Source organism: Staurois parvus, unplaced genomic scaffold (assembly GCF_062004578.1).
Source record: "Staurois parvus isolate SC_StPar_1 unplaced genomic scaffold, SC_StPar_1.0 ptg000090l, whole genome shotgun sequence".
Classification (NCBI taxonomy): domain Eukaryota; kingdom Metazoa; phylum Chordata; class Amphibia; order Anura; family Ranidae; genus Staurois; species Staurois parvus.
In genome coordinates, this window is record NW_028317886.1 from 888,607 (window position 1) to 902,714 (window position 14,108).

General features: G+C 47.5%; 1 protein-coding gene across 1 annotated transcript in view; it reads left to right on the forward strand.

Moving 5' to 3' along the window:
* DDX60 (DExD/H-box helicase 60) overlaps positions 1-14,108 on the forward strand; it is a 186,578-nt gene that overhangs the window by 126,069 nt on the left and 46,401 nt on the right. Inside the window, exon 28 of the mRNA XM_089670348.1 lies at positions 10,062-10,166. Coding sequence (XP_089526474.1) covers positions 10,062-10,166 — 105 coding nt within the window. The remainder of the gene's footprint in view (positions 1-10,061; positions 10,167-14,108) is intronic.

Genomic DNA, 14,108 nt, shown 5'->3' on the forward strand with positions numbered 1-14,108 from the left:
CCACAGTGTGTCATGCCATGTGCCACTTTCAGGTCTCCTCACACTGCTGGTGTGTTCCATTTTGTCATAGAGTGCTGGCAGATTACGGGCCTCCCATTGCTGCTGCCAGGCCCCTAATCTGCCATGGGCCCCTGTACCGCCTCCTTATGCTGCTGCCAGGTCCAGAGTCTCTCATGGGTCCCTGTACGGCCTCCCATTGCTGCTGTCTCCATCGCCACACTCTGCCATGTGCCACTTTCAGGTCTCCTCACACACTGCTGGTGTGTTCCATTTTTTGTCATAGGTTGCTGGCAGATTACGGGCCTCCCATAGCTGCTGCCAGGCCCCTAATCTGCCATGGGCCCCTGTACCGCCTCCTCATGCTGCTGCCAGGTCCAGAGTGTCTCATTGGTCCCTGTACGGCCTCCCATTGCTGCTGTCTCCATCGTCACACTCTGCAATGTGCCACTTTCAGGTCTCCTCACACACTGCTGGTGTGTTCCATTTTTTGTCATAGGGTGCTGGAAGATTACGGGCCTCCCATAGCTGCTGCCAGGCCCCTAATCTGCCATGGGCCCCTGTACCGCCTCCTCATGCTGCTGCCAGGTCCACAGTGTGTCATGCCATGTGCCACTTTCAGGTCTCCTCACACTGCTGGTGTGTTCCATTTTGTCATAGAGTGCTGGCAGATTACGGGCCTCCCATTGCTGCTGCCAGGCCCCTAATCTGCCATGGGCCCCTGTACCGCCTCCTCATGCTGCTGCCAGGTCCAGAGTCTCTCATGGGTCCCTGTACGGCCTCCCATTGCTGCTGTCTCCATCGCCACACTCTGCCATATGCCACTTTCAGGTCTCCTAACACACTGCTGGTGTGTTCCATTTTTTGTCATAGGGTGCTGGCAGATTACGGGCCTCCCATAGCTGCTGCCAGGCCCCTAATCTGCCATGGGCCCCTGTACCGCCTACTCATGCTGCTGCCAGGTCCACAGTGTGTCATGCCATGTGCCACTTTCAGGTCTCCTCACACTGCTGGTGTGTTCCATTTTGTCATAGGGTGCTGGCAGATTACGGGCCTCCCATAGCTGCTGCCAGGCCCCTAATCTGCCATGGGCCCCTGTACCGCCTCCTCATACTGCTGCCAGGTCCAGAGTCTCTCATGGGTCCCTGTACGGCCTCCCATTGCTGCTGTCTCCATTGCCACACTCTGCCATGTGCCACTTTCAGGTCTCCTCACACACTGCTGGTGTGTTCCATTTTTTGTCATACGGTGCTGGAAGATTACGGGCCTCCCATAGCTGCTGCCAGGCCCCTAATCTGCCATTGGCCCTTGTACCGCCTCCTCATGCTGCTGCCAGGTCCACAGTGTGTCATGCCATGTGCCACTTTCAGGTCTCCTCACACTGCTGGTGTGTTCCATTTTGTCATAGGGTGCTGGCAGATTACGGGCCTCCCATAGCTGCTGCCAGGCCCCTAATCTGCCGTGGGCCCCTGTACCGCCTCCTCATACTGCTGCCAGGTCCAGAGTCTCTCATGGGTCCCTGTACGGCCTCCCATTGCTGCTGTCTCCATCGCCACACTCTGCCATGTGCCACTTTCAGGTCTCCTCACACACTGCTGGTGTGTTCCATTTTTTGTCATACGGTGCTGGCAGATTACGGGCCTCCCATAGCTGCTGCCAGGCCCCTAATCTGCCATGGGCCCCTGTACCGCCTCCTCATGCTGCTGCGAGGTCCAGAGTCTCTCATGGGTCCCTGTACGGCCTCCCATTGCTGCTGTCTCCATCGCCACACTCTGCCATGTGCCACTTTCAGGTCTCCTCACACACTGCTGGTGTGTTCCATTTTTTGTTATAGGGTGCTGGCAGATTACGGGCCTCCCATAGCTGCTGCCAGGCCCCTAATCTGCCATGGGCCCCTGTACTGCCTCCTCATGCTGCTGCCAGGTCCACAGTGTGTCATGCCATGTGCCACTTTCAGGTCTCCTCACACTGCTGGTGTGTTCCATTTTGTCATAGAGTGTTGGCAGATTACGGGCCTCCCATTGCTGCTGCCAGGCCCCTAATCTGCCATGGGCCCCTGTACCACCTCCTCATGCTGCTGCCAGGTCCATAGTCTCTCATGGGTCCCTGTACGGCCTCCCATTGCTGCTGTCTCCATCGCCACACTCTGCCATGTGCCACTTTCAGGTCTCCTCACACACTGCTGGTGTGTTCCATTTTTTGTCATAGGGTGCTGGCAGATTACGGGCCTCCCATAGCTGCTGCCAGGCCCCTAATCTGCCATGGGCCCCTGTACCGCCTCCTCATGCTGCTGCCAGGTCCACAGTGTGTCATGCCATGTGCCACTTTCAGGTCCCCTCACACTGCTGGTGTGTTCCATTTTGTCATAGGGTGCTGGCAGATTACGGGCCTCCCATAGCTGCTGCCAGGCCCCTAATCTGCCATGGGCCCCTGTACCGCCTCCTTATGCTGCTGCCAGGTCCACAGTGTGTCATGCCATGTGCCACTTTCAGGTCTCCTCACACTGCTGGTGTGTTCCATTTTGTCATAGGGTGCTGGCAGATTACGGGCCTCCCATAGCTGCTGCCAGGCCCCTAATCTGCCATGGGCCCCTGTACCGCCTCCTCATACTGCTGCCAGGTCCAGAGTCTCTCATAGGTCCCTGTACGGCCTCCCATTGCTGCTGTCTCCATCGCCACACTCTGCCATGTGCCACTTTCAGGTCTCCTCTCACACTGCTGGTGTGTTCCATTTTTTTGTCATAGGGTGCTGGCAGATTACGGGCCTCCCATAGCTGCTGCCAGGCCCCTAATCTGCCATGGGCCCCTGTACCGCCTCCTCATGCTGCTGCCAGGTCCAGAGTCTCTCATGGGTCCCTGTACTGCCTCCCATTGCTGCTGTCTCCATCGCCACACTCTGCCATGTGCCACTTTCAGGTCTCCTCACACACTGCTGGTGTGTTCCATTTTTTGTCATAGGGTGCTGGCAGATTACGGGCCTCCCATAGCTGCTGCCAGGCCCCTAATCTGCCATGGGCCCCTGTACCGCCTCCTCATGCTGCTGCCAGGTCCACAGTGCTTCATGCCATGTGCCACTTTCAGGTCTCCTCACACTGCTGGTGTGTTCCATTTTGTCATAGGGTGCTGGCAGATTACGGGCCTCCCATAGCTGCTGCCAGGCCCCTAATCTGCCATGGGCCCCTGTACCGCCTCCTCATACTGCTGCCAGGTCCAGAGTCTCTCATGGGTCCCTATACGGCCTCCCATTGCTGCTGTCTCCATCGCCACACTCTGCCATGTGCCACTTTCAGGTCTCCTCACACACTGCTGGTGTGTTCCATTTTTTGTCATAGGGTGCTGGCAGATTACGGGCCTCCCATAGCTGCTGCCAGGCCCCTAATCTGCCATGGGCCCCTGTACCGCCTCCTCATGCTGCTGCCAGGTCCACAGTGTGTCATGCCATGTGCCACTTTCAGGTCTCCTCACACACTGCTGGTGTGTTCCATTTTTTGTCATAGGGTGCTGGCAGATTACGGGCCTCCCATAGCTGCTGCCAGGCCCCTAATCTGCCATGGGCCCCTGTACCGCCTCCTCCTCCCCATTGCTGCTGCCAGGAGGCAGCAGGGTCGCAGCAGTGTCAGTGGAGGCAAACGGCCACGGAGTAGAGCACCAGCTCCACTGCAGCCTACCACCACGGCCAGTAGTGGTGCCGGTGTGCACAGAGGAAGTAGCAGTCAGCCAGTGAGGAGTAGCGGGGGCAAAGTTTCCTACTCGGCGGTGTGGCAATTTTTCGTCAAGCCGCCCGAGGAAGTAAACGTAGCCGTATGTCGACTATGTGGCCAGAAAGTCAAGCGTGGCCAGGGGGCCCATGTTGGGACTACAGCGTTGCGTCAGCATATGCAGCGTCGCCATTCGGTGGCCTGGGAAAACCGTGATAAAGATACGGCGGTTCTGCCTGCCCCAGCCCAGGGTTCCATTTTGTCATAGGGTGCTCGCAGATTACGGGCCTCCCATTGCTGCTGCCAGGCCTTAATCTGCCATGGGCCCCTGTACCGCCTCCTCATGCTGCTGCCAGGTCCACAGTGTCTCATGGGTCCCTGTACCGCCTCCCATTGCTGCTGTCTCCATCGCCACACTCTGCCATGTGCCACTTTCAGGTCTCCTCACACTGCTGGTGGGTTTCCATTTTGTCATAGGGTGCTGTATGGCCTCCCATTGCTGCTGCCAGGCCCGTAATCTGCCATGGGCCCCCGTACCGACTCCTCATGCTGCTGCCAGGCCCGTAATCTGTCATGGGCCCCTGTTGTCGCTTGTTGGCATATTCCGCTCGTTCAGATGCTCCTTCTCCTGCTACTCCTCTTCACGGATTCCGTCAGCAGTCTTTCTTGGAATCCGTTTCCAAGAGACAACAGTTTGCGAGCACGCACCCGACGGTGCAGAAGCCGAACGTCCTCCTGTCCAAGTTGCTGCTGCCAGGCTCGTAATCTGTCATGCGCCCCTGTACCGCCTCCTCATGCTGCTGCCAGATCCAGAGTGTGTCATGGGCCCCCGTACCGACTCCTCATGCTGCTGCCAGGCCCGTAATCTGTCATGGGCCCCTGTACCGCCTCCTCATGCTGCTGCCAGGTCCAGAGTGTATCATGGGTCCCTGTACGGCCTCCCATTGCTGCTGCCAGGCCCGTAATCTGCCATGGGCCCCCGTACCGCCTCCTCATGCTGCTGCCAGGTCCAGAGTGTCTCATGGGTCCCTGTACGGCCTCCCATTGCTGCTGTCTCCATCGCCACACTCTGCCATGTGCCACTTTCAGGTCTCCTCACACTGCTGGTGGGTTCCATTTTGTCATAGGGTGCTGTATGGCCTCCCATTGCTGCTGTCTCCACCGCCACACTGTGGCTCCACACTCTGGTTTTGGCCCCGTGACTGCCCAAATGAGTGAAGTGTGCGGTGATTCTAAGATCGACGGCACTCATCTGCATGTCATACTGACTGATAGTATTATTTCTCTTCCCCAGCAGACTCCAAGGGCATTTAAATTAAAGGTACAGTGTTCTGCACTAATATAAAGGCTCTCTGAAGCCTAGAAACACCCTTTTATAAGTTAAATTCGCAGCGAATATATTCGACTCGAATCGGAATTTTTTCACGAATTCGCCGAATCAGTCGAATCGAATTTTTGAATAATTCGCTCATCTCTAGTTACAAGACAAGATCACAAATAGGGATGTGCTTATGTTTGCTTTGAACTGGGTTCAGAACCAAACCCAGAAGCCAGCTGTAATTCTCCAGTGAGCTATGACTAAGGGATTCCCCACACCAAACCTACCATTACAAAGGGGCAGGAATGCTTGTGACATCATTTACCTAATATGATCACATGGCCATGTCAGGTTCATGGACGAAGAGTGACATCTGGCTTCTGGGTTTGAACCTGGTTGCAACAAACACAAAATCATTCTTAGTCACAAGGAAGTCCACCCACACCAAGCCTCACTCTGAAATGTTATGTCCATGATTAATCCCTCCCTGGATGAAACGAATCAGAGCGAGTCTTGATCTGGTTGGGCTTCCTTGTGATTTGTGTGAAGGCTGATATAATTAAAGTCCAGCCAGGTTGTTTGTTTATTTCTGGAAGGAAACAGCCTGGTCAGGAATTCAGTGTAAACAAGGTCAGTTAGTTGTTTATTAATTCCCACAAAAGTAAAAGTGCATTCTGCTTTGAAGGCACAATCTCACAAAGAAAGGTTGTACTCTTGAAATATGTTGCTGCTTTACCCTTTTTGGGGGGTAATAAATAATTAAGCATTTTACCTCTTAAAGCCCAACTAGAGTCTCCATTAAATGTACATAATCCAGTGATATAGAGGTTGGAATCAAGAGTTCAGTTTCAGTGTTTGCTGATGATACCAAAGAATGCAGGAAAACCTTGACATAATAGGGGGTTGGGCAGCTAGATGGCAGATGAGGTTCAAAACTGACAAACGTAAAGTTATGCACTTGGGTGCCTAACTTACACAAGCAAAATACACATTAGAAGGGGCTCCCCTTGGGAAAATCAGTGATAGAAAAGAATGTGGGGTGCTTGTAAATCACAGACTTAACAATAGCATGCCATGCCAAGCCACAGCTAACAAAATACTCCCATGCATTGCCCACTTTCCCACCGCCCTAGAGCAGAAGTACTGGTACAGAGCGTCAGGGCTGCGCAAAATCACGTGTATATATACGTGATTTGCATCTCTGGGTGGGGGGGGGGGGCGCGCGTTTGCCACCCTTCCCACGCCGCTATTGGCAGCTAGAGATGTTAATCATCGGGTCACAGCTGGCGATTCCCGGCCGGCACTCTGCGATTGGATAAAGCTGACAGGGGAGAGACCTGTGTGTAAGCAACAAAGGTCTCTCCTGTCAGCATGGACGTGCTGTTTTGTATCTCTCTGCATGCATAGTAAAACACAACACACACAGCACAATGTAAAACACACACAGTACACAGTTAACCCTTTGATGTTAACATCTTCCTGCCCAGTGTTATTAGTACAGTGTCAGTGCTTTTTATTAGCACTGATCACTGTATTTGTGTCACTGGGGATGTCAGTGGCAGTTAGTTGGAATGCCCACCACAGTCCTGCAGCCCCGCTACAAGTTGCTGATCACCGCCATTACTAGTATTTTAAAAAAAAAATTCCAGTAACTATACCGCCATTTGTAGACGCTATAACTTTCACGTAAACCAATTAATTTACTTGTATAGGGCTTTTTGTTTAGCAAAGACATGTAGCAGAATACATTTTGGCCTAAATTTATGAAGAAATTTGATTTTTTTAAAATTTTTTCTAGGATATGTTTTATAGTAAAAAGTAAAAAAAAATTTTTTTTTTTCAAAATTGTCGGCCTTTTTTGTTTATAGCGCAAAAAAGTAAAAAAAAAGCAGATGTGATCAAATATCACCAAAAGAAAGCTCTATTTGTGAGAAAAAAAGGACATACATTTCATTTATGTACAGTGTTGCATGTCTGCACAATTGTCTGTTAAAATAACGCAGCGCCGTATTGCAAAAAATGGCCTGGTCAGGAAGGGGGGTAAATCCTCAGGAGGGCAAATGGTTCAAAAGGCATACATTTCAGAGATAAGTCAGTAATTCCACACCTTTACAAAACACACTGGATCAGCCTCATTCTGAATATAAACCAAATACAATAAGAGCGCTGCCTAAATATGATAATTATACTTAAATACAACTCAGCAAAAAAATTAGGAATAGAACTTCCAAGTGAAAAATAGTGTCCTTAGTGCCAGTAATCAGTGAAGGTACTTCTGTTTCAAAAACAATATGTGATTTGTGCTCTGTGCTCCCCTCCTGTGTGCCCACCGACTCACCAGATATATTGGACTCTTATGGTGAAATAAGAGTCATGCACTCATAGGCATGTGGAGTTCCTGCTGGGTTTTGTAGTCCTCCTGATTAAATGAAGTTTATGGAGCTCAATCATTCCATCATAAAGTGAGAATAAAACAATAATGAACGCTGATAAGAAGGCAAAGCAGCCCCTTTTGCTCTTCAAACACCTGTAGGGCGTCACCACGGTCCGTATCTAAAGCGTTTCACCCCTCCCACTGGGCGTCCTCAGAGGTAGAATCATTCTGAATATGCAGTTTAGGTTTGGTCACTAGGAAAGATGTTGATTTCGAAATTCAAATTAGAAACATAAATAATAAGAGGGATGGAGGACCTCAGCTATGAGGATCGATTACAGAGATTACAGTTATTAACTCTGGAGAAGAGCTGCATAAGAGGGTATATGATTACAATTTACAAATATATCAAACATGACTTTGGTAACTGTAATAAAATATTATATTAATAATCACTCAAACTCCACATCCGTAATTTACAAAACCCATCAATGAGCCATGAGACCCCTAAAGAGCTGGCCATAGATGGAACAATATACAGCTAGTTCAGTGTATCATTAGATCAACTTTTGTTGAATGTGAATGTTGAAAAAATTTTGTTGATCCGCAACTCTAGCCAATTAGCTTCAGCCGCTGATCAGTTTTTTTTTCCAACAGCGGAGAGTACTGCTGTCAGAATGCAATGTCTTATCAAGGGATTATACTTCGTTCACCTCACTTGTGTGGATAGAGGAAAGCAGTTGTTTTTTTTTTCTTCAGCCTGCTGGCAGAACAGAAAAACATGACCCATTTATAGCCAGCTTAAAGTGATTGTAACGGTTTTATTTTGTTTTTTAAATCACAAACATGCCATACTTACCTGCTCTATCAAATGGTTTTGCACAGAACAGCCCCAATCCTCCGCTTCTTGGGTCCCCCGCTGGTGCTTCTTCCTGCTGAGTGCCCCCAGAGCAAGATGTTTGCTCTGGGGGCACTTGTGTGTGCTCGCTCCCGAGCTGCCACTGTGTGTCTGAGACTCGGCTCGGGTCGCGCTTTACTCACCGGCTGTGACTTAAAACAATGGGAGCCAATGGTTCCTGCTGCTGTGTCTCAGCCAATAAAGAGGCAGAGACCTGGGATAGCTTCTGCTTTGTGCGCATTGCTGGATTAGGATCAGGCTCAGGTGAGTATAAGGAAGGGGGGCTGAGAGAGAAGCTGCACACTGAAGGTTTTTTTTTACCTTCATGCATAGAATGCATAAAGGTAAAAAACCTTCAGACTGTAGAACTACTTTAGGGTCTCTGAAGATGGCATGCAGCCACAATAGAGGTTAGAAGAAAGAAGGTTAAATCTTAGGTTGCAGAAAGGGTTCTTTACAGTTAGACTGTGGAACTTCTCCCCCAGCAAGTAGTACTAGCTGAGAGTGTTGACAACTGCAAACATTTTTTAGATGAGTGGTGGATCAAAAAAAAGGATGCATGCATGGCCAGCATCAAGGTTTGTCTACACCAAAAATTTGCTTATGAATTTTTAATAGAGCTTTCAGCTGGGTGTTTAATTGCAAGTGATCTTGCTTTCCTTATCATTAACCACTTGCCCTCCAGAGGATTTACCCCCCTTCCTGACCAGGCCATTTTTTTTACGGTATGGCGCTGCATTACTTTAGCTGACAATTGCGCGATCATGCAACACTGCACTCAAATTAAATTTATGTCCTTTTTTTCCCACAAATAGAGCTTTTTTTTTGGTGGTATGTGATCACCTGTGCGGTTTCTATTTTGCACTATAAATAAAAAAAGACCAACAATTTTGAAAAAAAAACAATATTTTTGACATTTTGCTATAAAACATATCCAGTAAAAACATTTTAAAAATCAAACTTTTCTCATAAATTTAGGCCAAAATGTATTCTGCTGCATGTCTTTGCTAAAAAAATCCCCAATACGTGTTAATTGGTTTACGTAAAAGATATAGTGTCTACAAATGGCGGTATAGATACTGGAATTTTTTATTTTATTTTTTTTTTATACTAGTAATGGCGGCGATCAGTGACTTATAGCAGGACTGCGGCGGGCATTCTGACACTGGGCGGAACTGCCTAACTGTCACTGACATTCCCAGTGACACCAATACAGTACACTGTATTAATGACACTGGGTAGGAAGGGGTTAACATCTGGGGAGATCAAAGGGTTAACAGTGTGCAGTGTTGTGTTTTACTATGTAGACAAGCTGCTTGTTCAAAAGCAGCCTGTTTGTGCTGACAAGGGAGAGATCTGTGTTGTTTACATACAGACCTCTCCCCTGTCAGCTCTGCTGATGATCACTGAGTCCTGGCTGAGAACCCGGTGATAGACATGCTGAGGAGCCAATAGCAGCGTGGGTAGGGAGTGCGCATGCACGCTTGCGCCCACTATCTGGAAATAAAAAACCATGTGTATATACGTGATTTCGCACATCCCTGTCGCCATGTAGCACTACTTCTGATATGGATCAGGAAGCGGTTAATGAATAGATCCACTGAGTTTGCGCTTTCAAAAGTGTGTGTGGTCAATGAATTGGGGATTAACCACTTGCGTCATGGAACTCACACATGTGTTGCTTTGTAATTCCCTTTATTCTGTGTTATTTTTTTTTTTTTAGAAAGGACCGATATTTTTAAAACATAACTAAAAGTGTGTGATGTCTTCTGCTCAGGTTGTAACAGCTACTAGCTCTCTTGCGCTGGGGATCAACATGCCATGCAAATCTGTGGTTTTCCTCAAAGATTCCTCTTACCTGGATGCACTGAACTACAGACAGGTACTGTAAATATGTTAAGTATTTTTCTAGACGTGCATGCAGTGGACGGGGTTTATTGCATGAATGTAGAAATATGAAACTATTCCCTGACGATTGTTTGTAAACCAGAAGTTGCATGAAGTGTCCCTTGAATAATACCTAATTCTAAGACCTTTGATACCACTGGATCTAACTTCAGTGAGCTAATTTGCGGTTAGAAGACTATTTGTTAATTTATTAAGTTTTTTTTTTGTTTTACTAAAAGTAAAACATTCCTTAGAAAAAATCTCCATAGAATTGTTAGCAAACTGTCAGCAGAATTACATAGCAGACCCCTACAGAAATCTGCATTCATGTGCTGTATACTGTAAGTATTGACATTCGCTACCAAAGTCAAGCCTGGTGATGATTCCTAATATAAAATTCTAGTTAATGGGGCTATAAAAAAAATTGCAATTTCTACTTTGTTTCATAATTTACCATTTGGGTGGTGATTTTTTAAAACTAAAGAAGATTGTGAGCACAAATTGAAAGTTGTTTCCCATATCAACCAGCCAGAATTGAATGCTTTCATTTAATGGAAGGTTAAAATTGATTGGTTGCTACTGACAAAAATTCAGTTTTTGTGCCCAATTTCTTTTCTCCAATAATATCAAATTACCACTGTTAATGTGCTTGTAAACCCTCACCATGTAAAACAACCCACTCTATTTAACTGCTTCCCACCTGGCCACTGCATATTAACGAGTGGCTGTGATAAGCACCGGTCTGGACTGGGGACATACCCGTATGTCCCCCTAGGTCTGCGCCTCCTTCACGCCCCCAGGGGCGCGCCTTATCAGGATTGTATTACACAGCAGATCACTGATATGAGTACTGAGCAGCAGTGCTCCGCCTTACTACTATGTGATTAATGTCAGCAATCACAGCAATCACATGTCCAGTAGTAGAGATGGCTGCCATTCATGCAGCCATTCAGAACTACTGTAAGCCCTGTGATTGGTCAAAGTGATCACATGGTACAGGGCCAAGTACCACCTCCTTGTACCATGTGATTGCTGTAGCCAATCACAGCTTATCACATTGTTCTCAAGTGCTGCAGGAATGCAGCCAAGAACTGTCAGAAATGATTGTTAATACATGGATGTATAGGCAATCATAGTGCAAAAAAAAAAAAGCTCTTCTCTAGAGTAGTACAGTGTTACTATGGTATCACTGCATTGCTCTGGTTACAGGATATAATATGTAAAAAACAAAACAAGACAATATATATGTTTTTTTACACTATGGTGACATTGTACAGCTGTGGCAGTCATAATGTACAATGGCTGCTTGCTCTGATATCATTGTATGTTAGTGCTACCTGCCATTATCTCTAATCATTGCCAAAGCAGTACAGTGTCACCAGGGCATTGCTGCCAATCAGTGTCCCTAAGCACTGCTGCACCAGTCATTGTTCCCAATCACCAGTTGCACTGTCACTACACCAGTGTAAGGCCCCTTTCACATGGGTGGTCCACCTACCCGCTTTTCAAATGGATTCAACTGGACCCTCCATTCTCCTATATGGGTAGCCAAATGTAAACTGACATGTGCACGTTTACACCAGGCTACCTCCATTCCAATCTGATCCAGCAAAAGCAAATGGAAGGGGGATCCGTTCCCCTCTGTCTGGCCGGATTGAATGGCAGTCCGATTGCCCATAGAGGAGAGTGGGCTGTGTCTGTTTCTGCTCTGCATTAGAGGAGGGGACATGGACCTGTCATTTGGCTGCTCCTTTCTGCTCAACAGGGGATCTGAGGATGAATCCCCTGCTGAACAAACCTGAATCTGACACGTGTGAAAAGGGCCTAAGCCAGCAAAGGTGTTCTTGATTGTTGCCACACCAGTCCCAGTGTCACCTGACCAGTATAAGTCAGCAGCGGTGTTCCTGATTGCTGCCACAGTAGTCCCCATTGTCACCAGACCAGTGAAGCCAGCAACAATGTTCCTGATGACCACCACACAAGTGCAGTGTTGCATCTCCCTGCCTCCTGTAATGACCCTGGGTCTGTTTTTTTTATCACATTTCTGCCTGTTGCCTAGATCAATCCTTAGCCTGTTTGCTGACCATGTCTCTGCCTGCGGCCTGAACTGACCCATCTGCACATCTGACTGACTATGTTCCTGTGAAACACCAGTCCCAGCCATCCCCTGTGGAAAACTGCACTCCTGGAAGCACAAGAACTCTTTTGTTCTTCCTTTATGTACTTCCTGGTCAGTGAACATGACATTCCTGGAGGTAGCCATGTACCAGTAGTCTAGGCTTCCTTGGCTTATAAGAACTGGGACTACAGTAGGTGACGTTACACTTAGTTACATTCCCTGACCACTTATATAGAGTCAATCATTATACGATGCAGTGTTCAGTATATAATCAGCCCAGACAGTGAAAAAGTATCATACATGTAGTATCACAGACTCAGAAGGAGTAGCAGAATATGTTCTGGGGTGTAATTCTATGTATGCCCATACTATGTGTGAGAAAAATCTTATTAAATTGTCAACTTTGTGTAAAAACATAAAATCCAAAAACTTTTGTCAAAAAAAAATTACATTTTAAAAAGACTCAATATGCCTTTCAGAAAATATATTGGAATGTTTGTTATCCAAAATGGGGTCATTTAATGGGTGTCTCCACTGTCCTGGTGCTCCAGGGCCTCCAAAAATTTGACAGGTGGCCAGAAGTGATTGTAGTTGTATTAGTGCACTTTTTGTATTTGCACTAGCATACATGGATGAGAACTGTTTTGTTTACTAACAGTTCTCCTCCCTATCAGCTTGGTCACACTAGTTTGGATGGCTGTGCACAGAACAGCCATCCAAAGCAGTGTGATTACAGTGAAGCACACTGACAACGCCCCCTGGTAAAACACTACCTGCACACAGGTTATAGTGCAAAAAATAAAACCGCACAGGCGATCAAATACCACCAAAAGAAAGCTCAATTTCTGGGGAAAAAAGGATGCAAATTTAATTTGGGTGCAGAATTTTCATGACTACACAATTGTCAGTTAAAGTAACGCAGCGCCGTAATGCAAAAAATGGCCTGGTCAGGAAGGGGGTAATCCTAGGAGGGCAAGTGGTTAAACTAGCATAGTGAGATAAAACAGAGAAAGAGCTATAGACTGGTGAAAGGGGGGAAGACAGTGACAGAGGGGGTCGTAAAACTGTTGGATAGTGAATTAGAAAACCCAGGTCTAGATTTAGGCCAATATCTTTTGTGTCAAATAGAGCTATCATTCTTAGTTCAAAAGTTTTCCTTTCCTGAATAGTTTGAGAACTAAGATATTAAAGTCATTCTAAAGTTTAATTTTTTTTGTAAAATAATAAACATGTCTATACTTACTGTGTGCAGTGGTTTTTCACAGAGCAGCCTGGATCCTCCTCTTCTCGGGTCCCCCGCAGGCTCTTCTGGATCCTCCTGTATGTCAGGTGCCCCCACAGCAAGCAGCTTGCTATGGGGGCACCTGCGGCTCTGTGTGTCCATTCACACATGGAGCCGCCCCTCTGTTCCCTCATTGGTTGACTGGCTGTGATTGACAGCAGCAGGAGCCAACAGCTCCCGCTTGCTGTCTCAGCCAATGAGGAGGCAGAGACCCGGGACAGCTGAGGCTGTCATTCACATTACTGGATCATGATGAGGCTCAGGTAAGTATTGAGGGGGCTGGGGGCACTGCTACACACAGGTTTTTTACCTTCATGCATAGAATGCATGAAGGTAAAAAACCTTCAGCCTTTACAACCACTTTAAGGTCTTCCATAATGTGGTCTGGTTGTGAGACATGATGTCCCACAGGTGTGCAGAAACTATCTTCCTTATGATCCTTGATGGTGTGGTGTGGTGTGCTTGTGAAAGTTCATCCTTGTTTGTAACTTCTGTCTTGTTTCACCAACATAAAATCATTTGCTACATTTATTGCA